The 27,919-nt window shown below is 39.4% G+C and overlaps 1 protein-coding gene across 1 annotated transcript; it reads left to right on the plus strand.

Annotated features, from left to right (window-relative positions):
• The first annotated feature begins 15,634 nt into the window (after positions 1 to 15,634).
• On the plus strand, positions 15,635 to 16,119 carry LOC111603947 (succinate dehydrogenase assembly factor 4, mitochondrial). The gene has a single exon (XM_023321777.2). The coding sequence runs from the start codon at positions 15,745 to 15,747 to the stop codon at positions 16,114 to 16,116; it is 372 nt and encodes a 123-aa protein (XP_023177545.2). The 5' UTR covers positions 15,635 to 15,744; the 3' UTR covers positions 16,117 to 16,119.
• Positions 16,120 to 27,919: the final 11,800 nt, after the last annotated feature.

The following is a 27,919-nucleotide window of genomic DNA, read 5'->3' on the forward strand; positions in this document are numbered from 1 at the left end:
GTTTCCTTCTCCAATACTTTTCGATTAAACTTCAGACACATAAACATGGCTATGTTGTCTGTAAGAGGTATAGAGCGGCTTATAATATACTTGTAAATAAACTAACTATAATATATATACTTATACTAAATATAATATATATACTTCCTATATACTTAGAAACATTTAATAAAATCTTTTTACCATTTTCTATATTCTAGAATGAATGAAAGTTGAAATTGTAAATATTTTGTATAAAAATTACACTAAATCTGCTTTCTTTTTTTTTATAAGACTAAACATTTCAATAAATAGATCCATTCTGGAAGGAACTTTAAACCTATGTGAGACAATATTAAAGTGGATAAAAAATGCAAGTGTGTTGAGTGGTGTGGTTTGAATGAATGATTAGAATGAGTGTGAGTTGAAGGTGTCAGTTATGGAAGTGTGCGACGGTGCGAGGGTTTCTTGAGGGAAGTGGCAATTGAGTTCTTTTGAGTACGTATTCGCTGGAAAGTAAGAAAGGTAAGAGAGTGTGCAAGTGAATTTATTGTTTTGTTTATTGTTTTGTTTAGTGACATTGTCCTGAATGGTCTAAATAATGTATTTGTGTTTTAGGTCTTCCATTATGTCATCATTCCTGGCTTCATTCATTCAATTCGTCTTAATATACGGTGTTCTGTTGATCGAAGTTCCTTTACGACTGTTCCCAAAATGGAGCAACTGCATATCAATTTAGGCTGAATCAAGGTCCTAAAAAGTGTGACTGGAATGTCATGAAAGTTTTGAATTATAATTGAGTAATAAGTCGAATTTCTTGCTTCGCGTGTTTGGAGTGCCTATTAAAGTAGTGAAAGTGCTTTCGCCAGTTGAGTTTTGGGTCAAGTGTGAGTGCTAAGTATGTTTGTGATGAGAAATGAGGACTGGAACATTAGTCCTTAGTACATGATGTAAATTTGTTGTTGGCGTCTAATACTTCTAAATTTTAATACTCTGACAGTGAATTTCGAACTGTCTAAAGACTGAAATACTTGGAACACCTCAGCAAGCGTCAAATTATGTGTTCTTCGCTGTAAGAAGCAGCCTTGACATTGAACCACTTAAAAAGTTTACATAGAATAAAAGTTATATATGAAAATAGTTTTCAAAAGTTATAAATAATTGATCGAATTAAGTCAAACAATTGGGAAACAACACAAGTTTTATTCTGAATTCATTTGCCAATGCACAATCGGAAGTTAACAATTTCTGCTGCTTATAAATTATGAATAACTGAAAGCAGTTGGCATTCTAATGTAGAAGGCAGAGGAGACACATGTTTCTGAATTCGCAGAAGGTCGCTTGACATTGTTTCGTTTATCTATTGTCTTACGATCGAAACAATATGAGCAAACATTTGGGTATTTTTTGTGTTTTTGTGATTTTGGCGTTTTGACTGTCTTAAGAAATACGTCGATTGCAAACATGTCCTTTGAAGTGACGCCGTTGCTGGCTACGAAAGGAATGTGTGTCATGCACACACGCACAATCCAGTTGAATGGGTGAAAAAAGACGAAAAAGGAAATGACTGCCTTCCTAAACTGCTGACTGGGTGCTGACTAGCAGCCTGACTGGATGAGATTTAAGCTGGCTTCCACGACTGCCGAAGGAGCGCTGCCTCTGAGCATTGACATGACAAAGGCTCAGAAGACGAACGAATGATGGGCACGTCGTCGATGTCAGCGGACTTCAAAGTCGGACTGAATATGGGTCTCTCCAGCTCTCCCGCTCGCTCATTCTCTAGACGTGTCGCCGTCTCACTCTACAGTAGCTGTCAAAGATATTTGTATTTCATTTTGATGATGGCATGCGGCTGACTGACTGCCGCTCAGGCTGAGCCGCAGTCGAAGCCGATTCAAACGAATTGAAAGCCAAAAACAAACACTGTAGCTGCTTCCTAAATAAACGCAGACCAATCAAGCAGCAATAGAGCGAAGACAGAGTGCGAGAGGGGGAGAGAGGCGGGGAGCCAAGTGGCCTGGGATGCCACTTCTTTTAAAAGAGGCAGCGTTGTCGGTGATTTAAAATAAATATTGGTGGCTGTCACATTGACAGCAAACAAAATGTGATTGTTCGCTGATTGTTGACATTTTGTGCTACCGTTCGGCTCGGTTCACCTTGGGGCGCAGTGGTGCGGTGCGGCAGTCAAAGGGATATTCAAGATATTAAATTGTCTGGCGTTGTTCGCTGTCGCATTAATAAGCCGACTCGTTGGATCTTTCGCTGTGCAGCGCTGCGTTCGCTTTCAATTGCCAAAAAAAAAAAAAAAGAAAAAGCAAAAGAAACGCCAACAATGAAAAATTTCAAGCTGTTTTTAAATGTTTTATTGGCTTTTTAATAATGTTAGCACATCAAAGGGGGCCGCGCATGCGCGCCAGCAAGCAGCCGATCGAGCCCTCGTTCTACCAAGTTTCGCGCTCGAGATCCCAATGAGAGGAAGAAATAAATCCTCAAGTGACATGAGTCAAGCTCTTTGTGCTGCCTCGCTGCCTGAGTTAGCAGTCTGCGGACTATGCCCCAAGAGGGCAACGCGATCATAAGTAATGGATTATGCCTGCCTGATTTATATGGCGACCCGTTACAAATAGTTTTCAATTAGCGAACAAATATGAGCGAGCGCCAGTCCCAAATACCAAATACACATAACTATCGAAGAGCAGCTAAATTGACATTAAACACTCTCACTCTGAAGCACACCTAATTAGTAGTATTCAGTTATCGAAATGTATATACTATAATAAGATACTCATTTATTTTATTGTGAATCTATGAATATATATTGCTAAACAAAACTTTAATTTGTTAGTTTTAAAATTTGATCAACTCAAATTTGATCATTTCTATGCACTTTCTCTACATGATTCGACCTCTCTAAGATATTTGCTAAATGAGATGTGTAAAATAAGTAAGCAGAGCTTTAAGATGGCATCAGCATTTCCATAACTCGCTTCTCTATCTGTGTATATTATGGGCGCTTAGCAAAAAGGAGAAAATATAGTCTAAAAGCACATAGAGCTAGAGAGGGAGAGGGAGAGGCAGTCAGAGATAAGTACAAAACGTTGCCAAGTATTTTATATTACATTTATGTGGCTGCGTGCTGTGAGTGCCAAGTGTGATAGAAATAGTTATTAAAAGCCTCCAAGACCAAAGATGATATCCTCGACGACAGCTGGCGACTGCAGCAGTCGGGGTTTATGGCACTGCAGAGCACTGGGGTAGATAACTGGAAGCTTGTTACAATTTATGGGCTGCGGCCAAGATGGGACACATATGATCCATGAAATGTCATAAAACTGCAATTGCGGCCAAAATTATTGAACATTTAGCAAAAGCGTTGGGCCTTAGCCATGGGTGGTTACGGTTTTTATATCTCCAATCCCCCTGAGAGGCGTCCCCGAAAACAGAACCTTTTGTTTTTTACGACCGTCAACAGAAGTGAACCCCCATTGGCTGCGACATAGACATGGACGTGGACATGTACATGGACACAGACATCAGCCACGTCGAACGATTCACACGTACGCTATTAGAGACACTAATATACATACTTTTAATAGAGCGCCGTCCAAAATCTCTGGAGGCGGAACCAAATGGGCCATCCCCGCCAGGCAACGCACGTCCAAACTGGGCTCATAAATTTGCACATTTTGTTTGGGCACTTGGCTTATTAGTGCAAAAGTTAAGGTAAGATAAACAAGCTGACAGGACCTTTAATGACTGCGTCGAGGCATGTGTACACTAAGAAAACATTGATCAAAACAAAATCCGAATTGCAAATGGGATAAATAAAGCAAACGAATCTTACTGGTCATGCCTATCTTGGTGTGGCAAAAGTTCTGCCCTAAGCTTTCTGCTTTCTCCCTTATATACCTACCCAACATTGATCAAATATATATATGTATTTAAGATAAAGTCAACGAACTGCGTTGCTTAAGCCCAGTTAGTCAACCCATCGGTCTGCATGACACCATCGACTTCAAAAGCTACAAAAAATACAGATTTACATGTTGAAACTGATTTTCAGCTTCGCTGAACAAATTTATAATTTTTGTTTCTTATTTACTTAAAATCGAAACAACTATTTGGTATATAATGTACAACTTTCAGACAACTCAGACTATATTTGGCTCTATTTCTTATATATTTAAAATATAAAGCGGAAACTGCTTGTGTATCTATTGTACATACATATGTATGTATAGGTGCCAGTTTAAGTTGGAAGCGTTTAGGGTAAGTTCTCTACTTACTTCATCCTGTAAATACCATTTGATGATTAATGATTATAAATACAGGTTTTATTCTAACTAAATAATTCAACTTTAGTTTTTGTATATTTTCTTTATTTTAGTAGCTAGAATTATGTGATTTATCTGGCGTTGATAATTGCATTTTGAGATAATCATTTTCAGTTTACTTTGCTACTGACCTGCGCCGGCTCTGGTTTGATTAATTTGGTGTTATATTTAAAGAATTTCGTTAATTAAGTTCAAATTCATTACACAGTTAAGTCTCTTTACGAATTGAACTTTGTGTTGTTTCTTTGATTTTCCAATTTGTTTATATATTTGCACTCAAAAAGTTCATGATGAAAGTTTCTGACTAAAGTTTTTTATTTTCAAATTTTCGTTGAATTTTGTATCTTATTAAAAAATAATTGAAATTGCGTTTACATATATTTATATTGACACCCAAAATATGAGCTTGAAACTTTCCAACGACTCGTGCAAATTACATTTAAATTAAAGTCAATAAAGGCTTCATAACCCCGTAAGTCACAAGCTTTTTATATTATTCATTATACATTACATTGAATACAATTCAGCTCTACTTACCTTGCTGATTGTTCATGTTATACTCTTTTAATTATCAGCTAAACAATATATATCCCTCAGTGTGTGATTATCGCCCGTTCAGGCAGTGAAAAGAACATTTGAGTCTGTCTAGAGCGACATTTCCATTGTATACAGAACGAATGACAATAAACATATTAGTATTATATGTGTTAACTATATTTAAATTGAGCGTGGTAAATGTACAAATAATTGCAGCTACACATATATTTATTTACTATATACTTAAATCAATCTTGCAGTGCTCGAGCTAAAAATATGTAATAATAATATTAAATAATTTATATAAATAACCTATTCATAATAATATGGTTAGCAGTTATGATATTTATACATATTATTTCTTATATAAATATTCATTTAAATTGAATAATAAGTAGCACAAATTTCACTAATGTATATTGCACCCAAACCTCTTCAAACTGAATCAAAGTCAGAAACTGATGCTAGTCCAGACGAGTTGTGTTGTTGAGTGGCAGAGTGCTTAGCCGAAAAAGCCACAAGGCCAAAACTCATTTAAATCAATGCCATTTGCCATTACCCCAGTTGACCAAAATGTCATTGATAAACGTCGTGAGAGAGGTGTCCGTAGGGGCGGCGAGGCGTTTACAAACTGTTTTGTGGGTTTGTTGCGTGTTAGACGAAAGCTGTCAAAAATGTCATGGAAAATGTACAAACGCTGACGATGGCGCTGACGATGATGAGGTGACTTCTAACTAGCTGTGAAGCTTCTGTTAACGAGCTGCCCTCTGTGAACTCAACCCGCCGCAAATACGTAGCAGTCATGTGTGAAAAGTTAGTTGCGCCTCGAAGGGAATATGGGGTCGACTCACCAACGAACCAGCCAACCAACCAACCAACCAACCAACCGACCGACCCAGCGACCGAACGACCGACCGACCGACCGGTTACTATAAGCTGACTAGGTTCGTTTGTTGTTGGCGCCTCGCATTGAAATTAATTTAGCTAGCTTTCAATTATGTGCCACAAACATTCATGCATGAAACTAAGACACGTTTAGCATTGGGGCTACTTGCGCGACGGGGCAGGTGGCATGTGGCGGGTGGCAGGTGGTAGGTAGCTGCCAAGCGCCAGTGTGACATGACAGCCCTGACAACCCCAACAACATATTGACATTTTTGCTATACATTCCGCTCGGCAGGGAGCTCCGCTCCCAACAGCCGTGTCACAGACCCAGACGGAGGCCGTACCCCAAACATGTGTGAGTGTTTATGTCGGCGTGTCAATTTTCGTTGTTGACGTGTTGCCAGCTCCGCCTATTCGACTACACGTCCATCCGTCCCACTGTCCTTCCGTCTGTCCGCCTTGTAGTAGTTCCATCCGTCTCGTATAACAGGCCCGACTTTGACTCGTTGCTGTCGCCGTCGGTGTATTCCGTATTATTATTAAATTTTACTTTCGCCACTCAATATGGGAAATGTCATCTGTTTATGATGGCTTTTTGACATCTCTCGTTATTGAATATGTTCGCTTGTTGTTCGTCCTCCGTCCTCCCTTCATGACATAGCATATTTTCTTTATGATTTCTCAGCTCTGGTTCTTGCCGCTGCTCTTGTTGTTGTTCTGGCTCGTTTCTTTGCCGCAGACAACTTTGATGTATTTTCAATTTTGCGGTTTTTCTTTTGGACTTTCGGCTTCCTCCTTCTGCCCCGGTCTTCAGCTTTTTGCACGGCTAAAAAGTTGACGACTTGAAGCGACTTCTGTGCGCAGAGCAGCTAACTCACCTAAGGCCTTTGTCTGCCTGTTAGGGTCTTAGCATTATTTCTCGACTTGACGTCTTTGACATGCCCATCACATTTATATTGATTTGGCCTGTGTGCACTCTGAAATGCCGGAAACAAACTGAAATGTTATATCTCGTTTCGTTTGCCCTGCCGAAGCCGTCAAGTTCCCATAACTTCAATTTTAAATGGGCCACACTAAAATATTCATCCAATTACCTGCGAGTTTTTATGAAACATTTTAATCAGCATTAGATGTTGACTCTTGCTAGCCCTTTAACTGGTCAGCCTTCGCGGGCTGAACGCATTATTAGTAAAGACCGACCAGCTATTCAATCAGGGTTATGGATTGAACCATTTAGAGAGCACACATACACACACATACACGCCCACGCCCACTTATCAGATGGTAAGTGGGCGCTTGCTCTGATAAACGCCGAATCGAATAAAAAAGGTCAACACGCTCGGCTACTGACAGTAGTCAAGTCCGCAGCAGCTACTTACTGTCAAGACGTGTCATAAACACATCAGCTTTACTGTCGAAACAAATAAAAATATAAACTTTGACACACACACAGACGCAGACAAGCGGGAAGAGCAAATAAACGATATAAAATCAAACCGAAGATAAAAGCGAACACAGCCATAATAGACAAGACAAATGAAAAAGCCAATCGTAAAGGCTGCCTGGCTGACTGTCAGGTCGAGACTCGTCTTTCAGGTTCGCTCCCAAGGGTGCGCACTCTTGAAAAGAGTCATAAAAAATACATTTTATTTTAGAAATTGCATTAAAATTGTCATAAAGGAGCAGAAAGCAGAATGAGAGCAGCGGACAGATAGACGACGACTGCGTCTGGTTGTTTCTGCCGCAACCCAAATCAAATATGGGAAGCTGACAAAATGTGACAATTACTGGGGACAGTTGGCACATAGAAGAGTCGTAAATGCCAGAGGCCACAACTTAGCTCCACGCACTGGGGATGGATGGGCTGGGCAAAACTAATGAGTCGGTCGGGGCTTAGGCTTAGTTTGCACTGCGACGACGACCTCGTCGACTGGCCTATAAATACCTGATTCTCAAATCCCATAAAAATTATCTGACTATAAAACTTAAATGACTTAAGTGGTGTCCCATTTCCTCACACACCCCGGCAATAAATAAAGCAAAACTTTTTATGTATTTCAGTTTGTTTTCGACATTTTTAGTGGCATTGAAATCAATTTTCATATCGTTAATCTTGTAAATTATGCATGTCGGATGTCATGTTAATTCATTATTCTCTAGAGACCATTTTGAAGTTGTTTTCTCTTTGTGTATCTTTTGGAATTTTGAAAGCGCTGCGAGATTAACTTAAGTGGGTGTTTTATGAACCTGTTTTAAATAGTTTACGACTTCAAAGATCGCATTTGTAAAAAGCTAAACGACATAAACCAAAATTATTAGCATAACAAGTGAGAAGTCCACGATTGTACATAGCTCTGAATGTTATATAGGCTAAATATATATGTCGATTAAGTTCTCAAAGTAAAAGTAGTTCATGAATAAATGGCAAGCCTTTTCCAGTATTTCAACTTGCCTGATACTAGCAATGATCATAACAGCTGTTGAAATATAGCTATTTGATGTAGTATCACTCTTGACGAGCCACCTTATGAATTAGCATATTCATAAAATTATATTCTGCTTGCTGCGCATAAAGTAATATAATGTCTTCTATTCGATATCTATAGAAATACATTGAATACTGAACTATAAATGAAAACAACTTAAGAAATTGCAATGGGCCAAAAAGCTGTGAGCACGAAACACGAAAGACTTGTGCAGGGTATTCAGTGAAATGGACATGCACGCGATTCGACAAAGAGTGCAAAAAGGACCAACCACAAAGACCTCACTTACATAACCCCGAGGGCCTGGCAAACGGCATTGTCGCTGGCAAAGCTTGTGACACATGTAAATGCGTGCTGACAGCGCTGGGGAAGCAAGCAAGTACAAAAGAGGGAAAAAACACGAAAAATAAAAGAAAACTGTCAACAAAATTAATGTCATGCGAGTGCAATGCAATGAAAAATTATGGCCCGGCTTTATGTCAATAACAAAAGGCAGGCAAAGAAGCCGTTGCCAGCAAGACCCGAGACAATGATTGATTTGACAGGACAACGTGGCAGAGCGCAGTTCGACACGATACGAAACGATAGATCCAGTGAACGGATCGATTGGTTTATGCACATGCAAAAAGCAAGCAAATAAACGAGCTGCGGACTGACAGCAGTTTTGCGTAACTGGAAGTGCCTCAGGTTCTGCGCTCTAATGAGCTCCAGTAAAACAGCTACAGCTTTCTGCAACTGCTCCGTCTCTGACCAGATATTATTTTTGCAAGCATTTGTCAACATTTGTAAAATCTGACAGCTCACGCCCGCTGGCGTGCCATTGCCGCGGGCAATGTTTTCACTCCCTTCACGCATTCAAACAGCCATTCATTCACCCATCCAGCCATCCATCCAGCCGTCTATCCACCCCGGCGACTCTGACAGCTCTCGCTCCTTCGGCCCGCCCAGGCGAGCGTCGGCTTTACGCGTAATTAATAACATGTACACACAACAACTGAACCCAAGTACTTAACGCAGTGAAGGGGCAAGCCGGGCATGCCCGATCCTCGGGCTTCTGCGTACGTACGGAGGTGTTTACAAGCACCCCACACATGGGCCTTGTGTCCAGGGACACTGCAAATGTTCGCATATGGCCTGTGCGGTTTTTATGTGTTTTGCCAAGCAAAATAACACGACTCACTTATGCGTTTATTCTGCTTATAGGAGAGACAAAAGGCAAAGATAGTGATCTAAGACCTCGACATTGAAACTGCTTCCGCCTGTTTTTGAAACCTATTACAAGGCTGTTTATCTCTTTAGTGGTTTTATGTGGGACGAGCAATATATTTGCCCCTCTTTTAACACACTCTTCCCTATCTTTCAAATTAATCATTCACAGTGAAGTGTTTTGGAGCCAATGTGGATCATTGGTGGAAGCAATTGAAACTCATTTATCTTAATTTACGATGTGAAAGCCTAAGCCCAAAACTTTGAGAGCTGTTTTACTGCGGAGTCCTAAGGATTGTATGTCCACGTCTAAAGCAATATCTTCCACAGTTCAGTATGAGTATTATGCAGTCGGTAACGCCCGACTGCAACCTTCCTTCTCGTTATTAACTGGTTGTCGCTAAAGTAATAACAGTACAAATAATCATCGTGTAAATCATGTAAATCGACTCTCATCCCTATATTACAGTTGCAGATTCGTTTCATCTTTACGAGGTGGGAAGTAGGAGAAAGAAGGTAAGGTATAGGTTAAAAGTTTGATATGAAATATAACAATAATTAAATTAAAATTAATTTAATGTCCATTTGCTTTTTATGCATTTGATTTGCATTGAGTCAAAGGTTAAATAAATTTAATTTATTAATTAACAAGCTAAAAAATGCAGTGAGTCAGACACAGAATAAAAGAGAAAATCATTTGGCATATCATATGCATAGCTAATATGACTTGATAAATCTGAAAATTTGTCTCTAGGATATATGATATATGATATTACTGATTATTTTATAAGAGAAAAGGAAATTAAGCCTAAATTTGTTTTTCTTTTTATGTAATGAACAAATCTTAAAACGAAATTTATTTCATATATAAAATTTCTATTTTTCAGTTACTTAGCGCAGTCAACTGACTGCATACATGAAACATGCATACATCATGAAAGATTTATCAAAATGTAGTAGTTCTTTTATTATATTATATATTTTTAGCAAACAATACCAAGTGAAGCATTTGAGCCAGATCACTTGGTATGTAACGAATTGCATACAACATAGAGAATATCAACACCTAGAGAACAAGTTTCCCAATCGTATCAGGTAAAGCGGATTATGGAAAGGTGCTGGCATGCCTATGAAGAAGGCAGAACTCCAACTGCAAAAAAGTCAAAACCCACACAAATCATATTTTTTAGAGCATGGGCAGAGGCATATCAAATTTCGAGCAGATTTCAATTTGATTTTATGTGCCTCCGGTGACGACAAGGGCCATGGACCCCGTCATGTCATGGGCATAATGCTGTCAGCCCATATTTCTCAACCAGAAGATCACAAACAAAGGGGTGTTTACTCAGCCCAGCCCCGGCCAGGCCACCCCAGCAGCCCATCCCCTGGTGCCGCACAGCTGGGGGTGTTTTTGCGGCGACTGCGGAATGACTGCCGTGAATAAAGCGATTTGTCTTCTTTGTTGTTTACGTTTGGTGTTATAAATTATGCGCTGGCTTTTCGCCCAAAACGTACGTCGCCCGTCGTAGACATATCTAAAATTGTCCAAAAATTATTTGTGCATAACAGGGATAATCATAAATCTGGCTAATTGCACTTTATTGGGGTCTTGCGTCCACATCGCACGTCGTCTCCCTGTTGGTGCTGGTGGTGCGTCCGTCCGTATCAATCTTAGGGGTAAAATTGAATTTGACATGCTGCTCATTGGCATTAAATCTGAGCATTTTTATAGTCTGACAAACGGCCCACATATAAATTGTCAGCTTTTTGACGCTGCTGTCATTTGATAGGCATAGAAACTGCTGCAAGTTACTTAGATACCTTGAGACTCGTTTCTAATCACAATCTAAATACATGCTGTGCGTGCTATGAGCAACAGATTCTAATTACTTAAGCATACCTGATAGTATATGAAGTTGTAGGTATTCTAATTTATTATTTAGTCAATGTTAACTTTCTTCTATTTGATATTACTTCAGATCAATCAGATTCGGAATCAGATTTCAAAGTAATTTTTGAATAGCTTCATATATTCTCATTGTTTGGATAAAGGAGATAGAAATTTATATTCGAGTCACATATATATTGATTAAGTACATAGCTAGGACAATGTTGCCTAAGACTAATAAAATTTGATAAGAAGCCAGTCTACAGACGTTCAATGATCCAGTGTCAGAAGATCTTTTATAATATATCTCAACATTATTGAGTTTTTATATATGATATAGAAATACGCATCGAAATATAACTTGAAGGCTGTTTAAGTATTTGTGTATTCCCATTATTATTACACTGATTGTCTTAAATGAGTGCTATAATAATATTCCAAGCTTCACATTGTTTATAACTATTTATACACCCGACTGTGATTAGCTTCTTTTGTCACTTGCCAATTTTATTTGCAGATCTCTCTAAGTTTTTGATACCCAACTCAGATGAGCGAAAACTGTTTAAGTCCACAGTAAATACGCTTTGGGCTTCCTTTTGACACCCTGCTTCAACTAAATCAACATCCACTTCACATGCAAATAAGAGACATATTGTGCACACTCGACGTAAGGGATTAAGACAATCCTCACAGAGGGGCACATGAGAAATGCATTACAGTCGGGCCGACAGCCGAGTTGCCGACACATGAGTAATTAGCCGAGCATGTGAGAGGAGTGGAATATGTATTAAGATTGCAGCTGAAGAGGCATTTCCATTTCCATTTCCATTTTCATTTTCCTTTCCATTTTCATTTCCATTTCGATTGCCTGAGTAGAGTGTCTCTACGGTAGCGCTGGCTGTTGAAAGGCAACTCTCAAATGGCGGGACCCGGTTCCAGATTTTATTCAAATGAATCTGAAATTCGAAATGAGCATTTAGTGTGTGTGTGTGTGTGTGTTTGGGTGTGTGTGTAGGTACATGGCTTTTGATCTTTGTTGCGTTTGTTTGTATACAATTTGATGGCTCGTGTTGATGGATCGTAAACGTGAAATGATGTTCACGATGCCGGCACTGCCTCCGCCTCCGCCTCCGCCTCCGCCTGCGACCCCGACTCAGACTCCTACTGCGTCTGCCCCAGTGGCAATGACGATGACGATGATCAACGCAACGATGACGGCACAGAAGTGTCTTTGATCATTTGCCGCGCCAGTTGGCAGTCAAAATGTTAATTTATGCGCTGCTCCCACCTACACATGGTACAGCACAGCAGCATTAACAACTTTACAAACATGTTTGAGGTTTTTATTACGGTGTGAAAATGCTCGATTGTTCCGTAAAATAAAAAAGGATCAAACAAGTATACGGGTGGGCAGTCGAGCATTCCGGCAATTGGCCTCAGCAATATACCGCTGCCGACATCAATCCCCGTCCCCAACCCCAACGCCGCAGAGATCGCTACGCAGCTTTCGGGTGATTGATGCGCCGTGCGCACCAAAACAACAAGATCGACCAGCCACATCGGCAATGAGGTGGAGGCAACAACAGATCTTCATTATGAACAAGTTGTCGGTGAATTTTTATTGTTGCAAATCGATCAAACCACTTGACGGCTGATCAAAGCTACAGGAACCGAGCAGTCTTCGTATTTTATACGATTTAATTAATGTCTGTGTAAGTTTTATAAAATATTTTCGCAACCTAAAAATAAATTCGCATCGCGTCTTTCGACCGCTCTATTTCAATAGTTTAACCATTTTATTTCACTGTAATATTTCCTTAAATTACGACTAAAAGACTATGTTTAATAAAGTCAGAATAAAATCAGAAAAGTTTTCTCATTAAAACTTGAATTTATTTTCTGTATTACGATTTACCATTTCATATTTCTTTGAATTGTTTATGTGCTAGAAAAAGATACACAAAATAAAACTACGATAATATTTATAAAATAGAAACTACTGAATGATTTGCTATGCCTGTAAATTGAACGTATTTCTTAGTATTTCATTATTTGCTATTGCAAATGATCGAACAAATTTTAAATCAATATATATCAAGTGTTATTCTTCTGAGTATAGTTCTTGTAGCTCGCAATGAAATGTGAATTATCAGTAAATAACCAACAATTGTTATAAGAAACTATATTTTAGAAGCTGATCGACTTTCAGTTATTCTATAAAGACTAAGCCAAATTAGTCTAAACCCAATTTTCAAACATTATTTTGAACAAGGAAGACCTCATTTTCAGCAGCAACTATTGACATAGATGTTCCACTTCCTTTTGAATTCACGCATCTCAGCCAAAAATTTAAATGCTGAGCAAATTTATTTCAGATATAAAACTGAATGCTGAAAGATTTTGTAAAAGTTTCACATCAAAAGCCATCTGAGCGTTTATTGTGCGCAAGTTTTCTCGAATTTAGTACGAGATGAAAATGTCAGGCTGGCATCAAATACTCAAGATAAATACTATCACACATGTGGACAGCGTGGAGGACGGCAACAAGCTGCCCGGCTGCCTGGCTGCCCGACTGCCCGACTGCCTGGTTGTCGGGTTGTCTGATTGGGCTGCCACAAAAGTGCATGGGCAAAAGAAACATTTGTCTCGCTTAATTTAAACAGATTTGCGAGATTATTGTCATGCCAACGTTAAGGCAACAATTTCAATTTTGCCGCGCGCAGCGAAAAGAGACAGCAACAATAACCACAGCCAGCTGACAGACGGAGCGGGACAACGGCGAATTAACAACCTCAATCTCAGCCACCAACTCCAACTCCAACTTCAACTGCAACTCGCATGCTGTGACGGGGGCTTGAAAAGAAAGAAAGTTTGCAGTCAACAAGGAGAACGATGCAAACGCATGCGACTCTTGACAGCCGGCAACTTTTAATGTTGCCCCAAGAAAGCAGTGCAAAAAACGCAGAGGCCGAGCCCAGAGCACATAATAAAAGATGCCAACCAGGCAGCTCCTCCGATTCCGAGTGGGCTGTTGGATGGCAGAACAAATTTGCAATGTCGCTGTGATTTTGCGCCAGCGTGACAGACACTTGCACTGCGGCTGTCCCCCTGTCTGCCTCTCCATCTCGCACGGCTCTCCAACTGGAATGTGCACAAGCCATATTTAAAATGCTTTGAAGTTGCACCGCCCGCAGCACCAACTCCGACTCTGTGAGGCGTTGCTTTGGAGACGGGCGCGAAGCGACTTATGTTGAATGGTTGTCCGCTTGACACGATCAGAGCAGGCTTCGCTATCTCAAGGCCCGGTTGCAGCAACACATGTCCAGTTTTAATTGCTGCCATCAATGAATGAATCAGCTAACGGCCCAGCTGACAGCCGACAGTCGACTACCGCCTGACAGCCTGACAGCCGGACAGCCTGCATCTCTCCATCTAGCTGTTTAGCTGTTTAGCTGTTTAGCTAACTGCCAACTAGCTACTCAGTTCCGGAAGTTGAAATAACTACTCGTAGCTTATCTTTATCGCAACCGTTGCTCTTACTACTTGCTGCAAAGTCATTAGACTCTGTCAGTCCGCCAGTCTGTCACTCTGTCAGTTTGTCTGCTTGTCAGTCTGCCAGTCAACTCTCCAGCAGCAGTTAGTCGAGCTTTAAACGCAGACATTTGATCTCTCCTGTCAACTAGACTCACATCAAACTGTTTGGACAAGCTGTTCGAGTGCATAATGTCAAACAGATGCAATACAATAGCAGCCACGACGCGTTCAGCTAATTTTGTTAGCGATACGCCATGCATATCGAATGTTCAATTACCAAATGTTAATCACGTGGCAAAATAGCTCGATCAGAGTTCTATCAATACAGTGCTAAAATATGATTGATTAACTTTCTTCAGTAATGAACGAACAGTTGATCAAACCTTGAATAAAACTAACTTGTTCTGTAAGCAGAGCTTAGGTATAAAGAGACTAGAATATTTAACATGTTTTTCAATGAAAAATACTAGATTAAGAATTCATCTAGCATCTAAATTAATGGAAAAAGTCAAGGGAGATGAACCGATTAGAGGGATACTACGAAATTTAATATTTGAAAAGGAATTTATATATATTATATATATTTATATTATACATATATTATATATATTCTTGCTATAAACGAAATTATAATGTATATCTTACGTGCATAATTCTAAGACTCTTGAGCCTAGCCAAACGGCGAAAAGGCAGGGCTAGATCAATTGTTCTATGCTAATAATGAATGGAGTTGGCCATGTCTCGTTCGGAATGTTATTTAGTTTTCAGGGTATACAAATAAAACAAACAAACAAAACAAACAGTTAGACATAAATGTAGCTTATATTGAAACAGACAGACATACATTGCTCCAAAAAAGAAGTTTTCAAAATTTGAGATTTGTATCTTTGGTTTTATGTGCATTGAAATGTTTCGATGTATTATTGGTCGTCAAAGGTGTTTTTTCGTGACTTCAGTGCGCTCTTTTAGCGCTAGCTCCGTATTACCTGAACTCATTACTGAAGAGCGGGAAGCCGATTTGAAAGGAACAAAGCAAGTGACAGTGCCGAGCGAGCGCTACTTGAGATTCAAGGACAGGCTGCGATCGGAAGCACCTCTTAAAAGCTTTTCGAATGAGGCCATGCCACATCCGGCGCACGAGAAGGAGCCGCTGAAGCCCTGGCCAAACAATACCAATCCTAACACAGGTGAGGTTGGCGGACCGCCTGGACCAGAGCCCACGCGCTATGGGGACTGGGAGAGGAAGGGTCGGGTTACGGATTTCTGAAAATACAATCAAACTGGAGATTGTCGCTTCTGGGCAGACTTCGCTCACGATCTCTGATTTATTGGCCGTGTTAACAACAGAAGCACTTACTGTTTGCCTCATCATTGTTTTGTGCTCTTCTGCGAAGGCATTACATAAATTTATATTTTGTGGTTTCTAGAATTTATGTTACGCTAGCAACCAAATATAAATTGATAGCCCGCCAGCTAGATGCTCGTCCGTCCAGAGAAAGGGTTCCCGGAATAGAGTGCAGCTCCCATTATTTATGATGGTGTTCGGAGCCAGAGAATCGTGCCTAAGTCCAAATATTCAGAGTGTGCTCGACTCGATTCATTTGAAATCGAGGCGACAGTTTACGTGATTTTTATTTGAAAACTGTTTGTCTTTTCTAATTTGGTAGCCGCAGCGCGTAGCGAACTGTAGAACTCGAAAGGGGTTTTAAAATGTCATAAATTGTTCGAGGCAGTGTGGACAAATTTTGTGGTGGGCCCAAAAGAAATTTGGAAAATTTGCAGCTGTTTTCTCTGCTCAATCCCTCTTGACATTTTTGTGGTGTTTGCACTGATTAGCTGGCTACACAAATAGAAAATTTCCCACAAATGCCATCATCATAAAATAAATAAGACTAAGAAGTCGAAAAGTATTGGTAATTGGACAGCTTTACCGAAACATAGCCTGTCCCACTAAACTTTGAGAAATCTTTTATCTTCAGGCTTATATATTACGCATAGTGAGTTACTGACTAAAACTGAATTCGATTGGAACTTACTGAAGGATTAACAGATGTATCTTTGGGGCTATTCTTAACTACATAATCGGTTCAATTTAATTTACATATCAAGATTGAAGTAGATGTACGCATGTAGGCAATTGCCTTTACTATCATCATCTAGCGTATTTAATGAGTCAATTTCTTATATGCATTTTTTTTTTATCGAATTTGTCACACTTCGAAGTTGTGGAAGGTTAACGTGAAGCTAACACAAAGGTAACTATTTTATAAATTAATTTATAGACAGAACGGCAGATATATAGGTAAATTAATTAATAGATAGATAGATAGATAGATAGATAGATAGATAGGTAGATAGATAGGTAGATAGATAGATAGATAGGTAGGTAGATAGATAGATAGATAGATAGATAGATAGATAGATAGATAGATAGATAGATAGATAGATAGATAGATAGATAGATAGATAGATAGATATATAGATAGATATATAGATAGATATATAGATAGATATATAGATAGATATATAGATATATAGATATATAGATATATAGATATATAGATATATAGATATATAGATATATAGATATATAGATATATAGATATATAGATATATAGATATATAGATATATAGATATATAGATATATAGATATATAGATATATAGATATATAGATATATAGATACATAGATTTATAAAAAAATGTATCTGTATAGATAGAGATATATAGATATGTAGGTATGTAGATATGTAGATAGATAGATAGATATGTGGATATATACTTAAATATAAATAGATATATATAAATATGTAGATATGTGGATATATACTTAAATAGATACATATAAATAGATATATATAAATATGCAGATGTCTGGATATATACATATAAAGACCTCATATAGATAAATAGTAAAACGACTTGGAATAGCGTCGATGGTATTGATACAAGAGTAAATTGAATTTCTGGATTATTATATAATTTTGGCGTATAATTAATTTGATAAGAACATAATACAAGTATCAGTATTCAATGTGAATAAGAATGGGCCTTTTTGATGTCTGCTTTATAAATAAGATTTTATTTTATTCTGTTGATCAGCTGAAACATAAGTCGTGCCATCGAGTCACCTCAGACTCACTGAGTTATATAGACACGTGTGAGTAAGCCAACGAATAAAGATATATTTGCCTATTTGACAATAGCATAAGAGGTTAGCACATGAGATTCAGCGTTGGCCTTCTAGCAAAATGACACAGTTATAAAACAAGGTGTTATAATAGCCACTCGCAAGAGAGCCGTAATGAGCTGAGCAGAAAGATCTGTTAAGTAGGCGCGAAATAGCTCGTAAAATGCTACAAATGCGAGTACTAAATGTGGATGGGTACGGGCCTCGGCCTCGAGATCGACAACGGCCCGACGTGGCCCGGGGCGCTCTACATCGGCAGCGGGCAGCGGGTAGCGGGTAACGGGCAATGGGCAGCAAACCGGAAAAAATCAAAGGCAAAACAATGATCAAAGCTGTCATTACAGATCTCGGGGCGGTCTTTGATCTGGCACCGCAATATGGCAGAGGCCGTGCATAGTTGAATGTTTTGTTTTTTATTTGATTTTTACTTTGTTCTATCAATCAGCGCCTACTACTTTGCGACGCGGCGCAGCAGGAGCCTGTCAGAGATAGGATTTGGGTTTGGTTTGGGGTCGTGCTCGGGCTCGGGCTCGACCAGCCCCATAAAATGATCTTGAGAACTGGCATGCTCTGGCGTGTTCTTTTCGTTTAATTTTCACGTAATAAAAACACATTAGCATCAACAACAACAACAACAACAACAGCAACATTCACAGCACGTTAATTCAGTTTAAAAATAAAATAGACGAAATAATTGTTGCCAGCATCTGAAATCGCATTTGATGGATGATTCTGTGGGCCAAATATGTGAGAAGCACTAGCCCAATATTCAAAGTTGAGTAAGAGCTCGAGAGTTGTGTGCATTATCTCACCTAGCATTTATATTCGGCTGTACATAAAGCGTGTTGTGGATTTCCTGGAAGTAATGCGGAATTCACTCGTTGATTTAGGTAAATTTTGTTTGATTGTGATTGATCTTTGATTGGATTGATAGAGCTGTAAATAGATTCAGCTGATGAGTGTGTTTGCCATGCATTGGCTCAGCTGCTGTTGAGTTGAAACAATGCTCCCAACTGCTAGAGACAGAGTCGAGCATGGTAAATAAGTGACTTTTCATATGCCTTCGAAGTGCCTTTGATAAATGAGGTTTATTTCCGTTCTATTGAGGCATTCTTAATGCCGCATTTCATATTGTTCTCGTCTCTTAATGGGCTTAGCAAACACCAATCCGTGGCACTACTCCAAGTCTAGGGAATATCCCAAGTCACGCTGCTGCCATTAGATGCACAAATAAAGGACACGAAACGTATGCATTGGCCAAGTACACATCCGCCCAGCCTCCCCTATCCGTTAGTCCGTTCCGGTCTTTGTCTGTTAATTTCACAAATTTTGTGGTCATTGGCAATTTTTTGTTTGGCTTGTGCTGGATTCAAGCGTCATCATAGACGCCAAACATGACATGCGAATTTCTGGGCTGTGTCCAAAACGAAAGTGATAAACGATACACAGAGTAACTAAAGCAGTCCAAGCGAGAGAGATAGAGAGAGAGGGTGAGCCGGAGGCGAGGGGACTGACAGCTTGGCAGCCTGACACTTGGATATGCGCACAAATAACACTTAACACAATAACAAACAAACTTTTCGACTAATGACAGTCCAAGTAGCAAACAATTTATCCAATGCCAGGCAGCATGTCCTTTTTGCGCCGTCTTCATGCAGAGTACAGCTCCGTTTGCTCGCTGCCAAGTCATTAATCTTATTTCGTTTTGGTGGTCCGACGGCAGGAGGCCAGTCCTTGCAGTCCTCGCAGTCCTTGCAGCCCTCGCAGTCCACACAGCCGTCCACGGCAGCAAGCCTCCGTCGACGTCGTTATCCTTTCAAGCGTGAACACATGCGATTACGCGTGGTGTGTGTGCCAGTTTCCGCATTTTCCTGTGCCAGGCGGCTGCCATGATTAAGTGCCATTTTGAAAAGTACTAAAATCCGGTCGGTCATGGCCCACACTTTGACTCCCCAGTTGCTCGCCAATGTCAAAGTGTCAATGATATATGTTATACGCCTCGATAAGACGCTGAGCAGCAGCAGCACCGTCCACAGCCGGCATTAGCACCCGTAACAGCAACCGGACTCAAGCCAAATCCTTGCCCGGAACTGAAAAATATTGCACGTGGACAAAGCCTGGCTGCCGAAATCAGTGCACGTTCACACAATAACATAATAGTTGGCAATATATTGTAGATTTTCCGTCTTTCTCTTCCCATTGCCACATACAACGAGCATTTCCCCCGCTCCCTCCGTCCGCTGTGCGCGTAATATTTCTTATTTTTCCGCATTTCTGTGGGTTTTCGCTTCGAACTGTTTGGCTAGCTTTACGTGTGAAATATTATTTGGCAATGACATGACACAATGTGCATTCGATTGTTTTCTTTTTCTTTTGCCTTTGATTTCTTCTGTTACTTCTGGCACTTTGTTTGAATGGTTTATGAGTTCGCTACGCCATGCGAGCTCTGACTCGTAGCTCATGTATCAAGCTCTGCTTCAGCTCTGAATTATGACAAGACACTAAAATACAAACTCTGTAGGTGTCTCTTAATGCATTAATCTTGATCAGTATCAACAGTCGAGTTAATGTCCATCAGTCTATCTCATGCAACTCCGCATTTGGCCTTCTATATATTAGCAGATATTATTTATGTTTAGAGCTTGCTATATCATATGAATCTATTAACGTTTAGTTTCACCTGTTTCTTTTTCTCTTTGCTCAATATACATTAAGTCTTTGCTTTAACAAATTTAATTATAATTACTTTCATATGAAGAAATCTACTGGCATAAGTTATAACTCCATGAGAATCGTTTCAATAGCTTATAATCTTGTCGATTTCCTTTCCAGTTTATTAATCTCTAATTGATTTCAGTTCTTTTACAAATATCATATATGGAGAATCAGTTGAAATGAATCTTAATAGTCTTGCATAACTTTTGACAAGCTAAAGAATGAATTTGTAGCCAGTTTTTCTCACACAATAAAATCTATTTACTACATAAGTCAAATAATTATCAATTGCAAAAATCTCTAGCTGCATTATCTTTTTTATATATAGAGCATATTATCGCCCCAATACAAGAAGAAACATATGTGCAGTTGTAATTGATATTGATACCACTGTAAATCAATCCAGTCTGAGCTATTTGCAACTTTGCCAAGAACAGCTGAAATACGATAAATTCATTAGCGAAAAATTTCAAAGTGATAAAAGCAAGCAACAACAACAACAATGCAGAAAAAGAAAACAAGTCGAGGCGAACAGGAAACGCAGACATGGCCACAATATACAACAATTTACAACCTAAATCAAATGCAGTTGAATGACCAACGCAGACGCCATAAATCAACGGCCAGTTGAGCCGCAGACGGACGCGGATACGGATGTGGATGTGAATGTGGGTTGTGGGCTGTGGAAGCGTTGAGCACCATGTGCAGAGTCCGAAACATCCAATATTTTAGTAGCTGCCGAGGGAGCCACTCACCCAATGCGATTTGAGGGCACGAGAGACGAAGGCCAAATGCAATATGTTATCAAATAAAAATGTTACAAGCGACGACAGGAATGGGTAGTGAGAGAGGCAGAAGGAGAGGGAGACGGGGAGACGGGGGAAGGAAAAGAAATGTGTTGCACAAATTTATTAGAACCCTAACTAACGAGCATATCCTTGGCGAGGGTTAGGTAGTGGCAGCAGGAGCGTCAATATCGATGTGGGTCGGAAAATCCAAGTGATGTGTCAAATGTTAAGACATTACAAAGCACTAAAGGCAAGGACATGGCAATAGCAACAGGAAAACAAATCGAACGTGTGCCCAATGCCATCAATCTTTTGTTTTTATTGCCAAGCAGCGGCACGGACAGGGACATCAAACTCGTCTGACTGTTCGCCTCTATCCGAAGTCCCCGTTGAGCATTTCTTATGAACGGGCAGGACATGTGCTGCCTGACTGCCTGTTTGCCTGGGTTCCTGGGTGCCTGACTGCGCTTGTTGTGTGCCCGACATTAACTCGACAGGATAACAAATCTGTTAAATGTGACAAACGAGCAGTGCGGTCTTTGACAGCCGTATAAGATGCTGGCAGCAGGCGGGTAGACGGGTAGACGGGTAGGCGGATAGGCGGACATCTTAGAGTCAAGTTTCCTGCCAATCTCCCCTGTTGTGAGAGTATGTGTCATTTTTCATTGACCTCGCTCGCCTGCCCAGAACTTCAGCTGATGTCCTTCCACTCTATTGCATAGGCGTGTAGGTGCGCCCGAAAGGGCCTAACGATGATTTCATGGTGGTCAAACTGTAATAAATTTTTATTGTCACCTATTATTGAGCGATAGTGAATAGTTACCTTTAATTTATGGCCATCGACCCAGCTGGCTGCATTACAACTTTCACAGATTTTCGAGTCCAGAATCCATTTCGAACTCTCCCTTCAATATCTCTCTGTCCGCCTACCCACTATCTGTCTCTCCGACTCTTTGTCTCATTGTGTATGCGTGTCACAGGTTGCGGCCCATGTTTGGCCTCTGGGGTCCAGGTCCTGGCCTGCCTGAACACACATCTCCAGCTGTTTGAGCGCTCTTTCATGACAATTTTATTAACATGCTTACCAACGTTTAGAGATCTGACCTCCTTCCTCACGCTGTCCTGCAGATAATGAAGGAAATGTATTATGCAATGGACTAGAAAGTCGTTTGCAGCATCTCAGGAATCTCATGATAGTGAAGTGAGCCAATATTCCCTTTATATCAAGGCAAATAAATGGCAAATCTTAAGCAGATCGAAAATAGTTGAGCGAAAAATTATAAAAAATGTATTTAAAATATATTTAAAACAAAAGAAAACCATATCCAGGAAATCCCGAGCCAACATGGCTAAAAATACAGCAAATTCCATTGAAAATGAAAACTGTCATAATTTTAAATGTTCTGTGTCATGTTGCAGCGAGTGCAGACAGTTGGCTTTAGTCTAGTTTGTCTTAGTTAGTTCACAGTGCATTGTGAGTTCCATTTGAAAGAGTTTTCCCTCTGCTTGACGAAAATAGCGACACGTCAGGGTACATTTAGAATTGAGGAGGCGTTGGTGGCCCACGGACGACCAGCCCCGGGCCCATGCCCGGGCCTGGGCGCCTGCCCCAGTGTATAGAAGGCGTTGCCCACATTTTATGGGATTTAGGCAATATGCTGTCTGGCGTCGTGGGGCTTTTCTTTCATTTCTTGCCTGCCAGATTGTACTTTGATTCTACACAAATATTCTCGCTGTGGGATTTATGATTGTTTATGAGGCGTCGCCAGAGTCAAAGCGAAAAGAATTGAAATGTGTTTGCACCGCGACGGGAATGAGCCATTGCAAATGCCGCTCAAATAAATTATGGCGTTTAGTGTGAAAAATAAATACATAAATTACTTTCGTCTACTAGTTGCGGAACCCAGCAAATTGACTCATCAAAATATCAATTAAATGGAAGGAATATAAATAATTATATAGATATATATATAATATATATAATAACTCATCAAATTTTCAATTAAATGGAAGGAATATAAATAATTGTAAAGTTATATAGACTTACTTGCCAAAGATGTTTACAGATTAATGACTCTAAAAATATGTGATCTGCACAGAAAAATGGGAACACGCTGATATAGATATGCTCTTGCTGCCAAACTTTTGTGAATATATAACATATTTGATAATTTTGTGTGAAAATAAAAGAATTTGTTGATTGTTTGGAAATAAAAATTAAATAACTCAGATCCACGCCCAAACACAAGCTACAACTTATCAACTTCAAATATTATTACCAAGCAATGTTCGCTAATATATAATCCTAAGATATAGTGAAATGTATGAAGATGCTCTGCAGAGGAGTGAGAGATATTTTCATATGTTTAGATGAATATTCGCAGAGGAAGATATTCTCATTTGGGAGATTGTCGTCACACCAATAATAATTATAGTAATAATTATAATAAAATATGTAATAATATTATAAAAATAATTTAGTAAAGTTTAGTACCATTTCACTGTGCCTTTCCAAAGCTTTTTGTTGTGGTGAATTCGATACAAATAAATATCAAATCAAAGAATTCCTAATAAGGAGAAGTGAGAGGGCGGAAGACAGTTGTTTAGTAATTCAATACCTCGGCTTAATAGTCATATTTCATTTAATTGTAAAATTTTAAGAAAGAAGAAGAACTAACTTCAGAGAACGAAATGAAAATGCCAAATGTAGCCTGAAATAATTTTTTTGAAATTTGCTAGCCTTTTCAAATATATTTAGTCCAGCTAGCTAGGTCTAAATGAGTTAGTAAGGAGAAAGTATTTAACAAAAAGCAAACTACATCAATATGCAACTAAATACTATTCAAAGAATCTAAAGAGAGAGAGAGAGAGAGAGGCATCAACGTCCTAAATATAATCATCTATAAAGTACTTTACCCTATTAGGACCCTAGATGCTATGAGTCTTATTAAGTAGTCTCTTGTAGAATGTGGCTTTGTCTTCTTTTCATCTCAAACTGAACAATCGGGATTCTTGTTATGTTTCGAAAAGCCATGAAAGCATATTCAGCACTTTATCAAATTCGATTTATTTCGATTTCAGCTTCCATTCCCGCTTGCTGTTCGCTGGCTGTCGAAAATGTATTAAACACAATAATTTTGTAACAATTTGCAATATGTTTTGTGCGACCCAAATGGAGAACCCCTGTGCCCCGAGCGTCCGACCCCCGGGCACATTGATTTGTCGCCTGATTGTAAATTATGGCTTTGACCATTTTGTGTGGCTGCCAACATTTGAATGGGCATCGTTTTTCATGGCAGCGTCTTTATTCTTTCTGCTCTGTTGGCAGGCAGCGACCATTTTTCAGGCCGGAAGTTGGCATTGTGTAATTGTTTATCTAAATGCTGGCAGTTGTCGGAGCGGAAATGTGGGCCTCTGATATGCCCAGTTGTTGATGGCCAGCACTTTTCGTAATAACTACGAATATTATCGCTGTCGCTCTCTAGCCAAATGATTTATGTGTCACTTTTAATGTGGCTCGACTGCATCGGAGGACTAACCGTACAACATGATCAGTAATTGGATTATATTCAAGTAGATGGCAACTCGATATGCTCGATGTGCTCGATATGCAGTGCGCTGAAATCTAAAACGAGCCTGGAGACTCGAACACAATATGGAAATTTGCCTCTATTGTCATTTTTATTGCCTTCACTAATGGATTTTGGCTTGTCAGCCTGAATTATGGCTGGGCAAACACACACGCACAATTGATATGTATGTAGTAGGTGCCAGAAGACGGTCACACAGCAGTTTACAACGAGAGGGCGGTCAAGGATAACGGCTGAGGGCCGACCAGAGCACGGAGCGACAGAAACAAAGGCTGGCTTGGTCCTGTTTTGCCTCGCAGGAGGCAGAAGTCAAACGAATTTATAATTTATTGCCCTCCATTTGTTGCAATTGACCGTAAGGAAAGCCAGCCCAGGCTGGCCCCTGGTACAAAATTATTGTTTTCATATGGTTTCTAGTTTGTCAGCAGCAGTTGAGCAGTCGAGCAGCCGAGACAGCCAGCAGATGTATTTGCCAGAATAAGTCTCGGTCCAAGCAGGGGCCGTTGTCCTGCTGAGCGTATCCAGAACCGCCCGCAATATATATTTTCCCTCACAAATCAAATGCCTAATTTAACGCAGCGAATCGAGAAATTAATGTATTGGTAAAATGTCATTGGAAATCTTGAAAAACTCAAATGAACGTACGACCATAAAGCATTTATTTATTTTACTGCAACTTATTGGAAGCGAAACGTAATTTCACAGTTTTACTTTGAGATGAAACTGAAGACTTACACTAAATAGAATCTCATTTTATTGAATGCATTAGACATTGAAAAATTGAAACTAATTTTTAATGAACAAATTAAACACAAATATATATGTTAATTTAATTTTCTGATTAAATTATTAATCATAGTCAACATTTTTTGCTAAGTTTTCAAAAGCATTGATGCCAATTGATGAATGATATTAGGATTTGAGAGTAAATAAAATGTGTTGCATAGAAAATTAATTTCCAGCAGTGACTTCTTATAGTTCTAAGCCATTTTTATATTCTGCTGTCAGACTATTCAACTCCTTCCTAATTCCCTCCGAAATATATATAGTTCGTATTGAAAACAAATAAGAATTGCATAACTAGAAAACTAGAAATAAACTAATTAATATGGAATGTGAAACAAATCTGATCTGTATATTTGATAATTCACAATTTTAATATTAAATCTCAAATAAATTACTAATAACTGTAGCTTATAAGAAAGATATCAACCTGTTGATGATAGCAAAGATATCTACCATTAGTGATACCTCGATCTAAATATAAAAAAAATATGCCCCATAAGTGAGCACCCGATCTAATATTTTTGGCGCTTATTTTCATTTCTAATCTAACACCTTAAATCGAAAATGTTTTACGCTTTGTTGCTCATTTCAAATATCTAAAAATTATAATGATATTTAATTTCCATAAACCTCCTACAATTTGAGCATATTCCTATCATTTTCAGCCAGTCAGACAAATGAAATAGCCCCATCGCATTGGCACTTGAAAATCGATGTCTTAGTTTTAAGTTTTACTTAACACAAGTTAACGTCAACGTACTTAATTAAATAAGTAAAATAAGAGAATAAATCCATGTATGTTGCCCATAGAGATATACACTATTTCACCTATTGAAATGGATTTAATTGTGAACGCCTTTTTCTCCCCAATCTCTAGACCGTAAGCGACTTAGGTCGATTGTCACTCTGCGCATTATTCACGTCTCTGATCAGAGTCTCTGGCTAATGGTTTAGTCGTGGTACTTGTAGGGTTTTACCGCTAATTACACATTATTCGCAAATTGAGTACACATTTCAAGCTAAACAGCTCATTTAATTCGACTTAGCAGGCTGGGTCCGAGCTGCAACGAGGCAACTAGAGACGCCAGTGGCCGCCAGTTCACGACGAACATGTGTAACAGCTGAAGAGTCTATAATTTGAAGAGCACTCTGTATAATTTTCATTTATCACCTTTGCCTGGTTCTGCAAGCCTAACAAAAAAGACCCGCAATTAAAAGTCAATTAGGTTGAGGCCAAGAAAGAAAGGATACGGGTTAGTCTACAGCAATTTGAAACAGCTGACGGGAAGCACACATTGCTAATTGTTGGTTAGACATGATGAGTGTCATGTTGGCACAGCCCTCAACTATGCATTCGAAACGGCTGGCCGACAGCAAAACAAAATGAACAAACCTTTTTTAACACCTTGCAGTTGTCAAACAATGAATGCTAACAAACCGGATTCTCCATTCGAATTGGCAACGAAACTTGTATGCTCTATCGTATTAGCTGAGCGGAACAATGCTCATAACTATGACGGAGATTCAGCTGAGAAATGACCTGGTTACATTAGATTTATGATGATATTTGTTACACATTGTTTTCATATCCTTTAGAGAGTATTACAGTTGGCGTAGAAAAGTCAAAGTCATTTACAATGACAATGCAAAAGTGTGAATTCAACGCCTCGCAGTGGAACTGCCCACTGACGCCTCCATTTCGCTACAGGAAGTCGTTGCTAAGAACTGAGTCGAGTAGGTGTAACCCGGAGTTGGTCTAGGATCCCTGACCATACGGGTCTACTCACAGGCGACCAGGATTAGGCCGTGTGTAAGGCGCTTGTGACAGCAGGAGGATGAGCTATGATAGTGTCGGAGGTTCAGTTGAACTCTGAACTGTGACCAAGTCGAGTGCTGGCAAGAGTCTATCGACTTTTGCTGCTGCCGTTGTCGTCGCCGTCGTCGTTGTCAGCTTAAAAAACTGTTAAGTACACATGCATGCATATGCGGAGGATTGTGGCA

This window comes from Drosophila hydei, unplaced genomic scaffold, assembly GCF_003285905.1.
Source record: "Drosophila hydei strain 15085-1641.00,03,60 unplaced genomic scaffold, DhydRS2 tig00000149-arrow-pilon, whole genome shotgun sequence".
Lineage (NCBI taxonomy): Eukaryota > Metazoa > Arthropoda > Insecta > Diptera > Drosophilidae > Drosophila > Drosophila hydei.

Excerpts from the sequence above, each read along its gene's own strand:
- LOC111603947 (XM_023321777.2), top strand. The coding sequence starts at position 15,745 with ATGTGCATTGAAATGTTTCGATGTATTATTGGTCGTCAAAGGTGTTTT.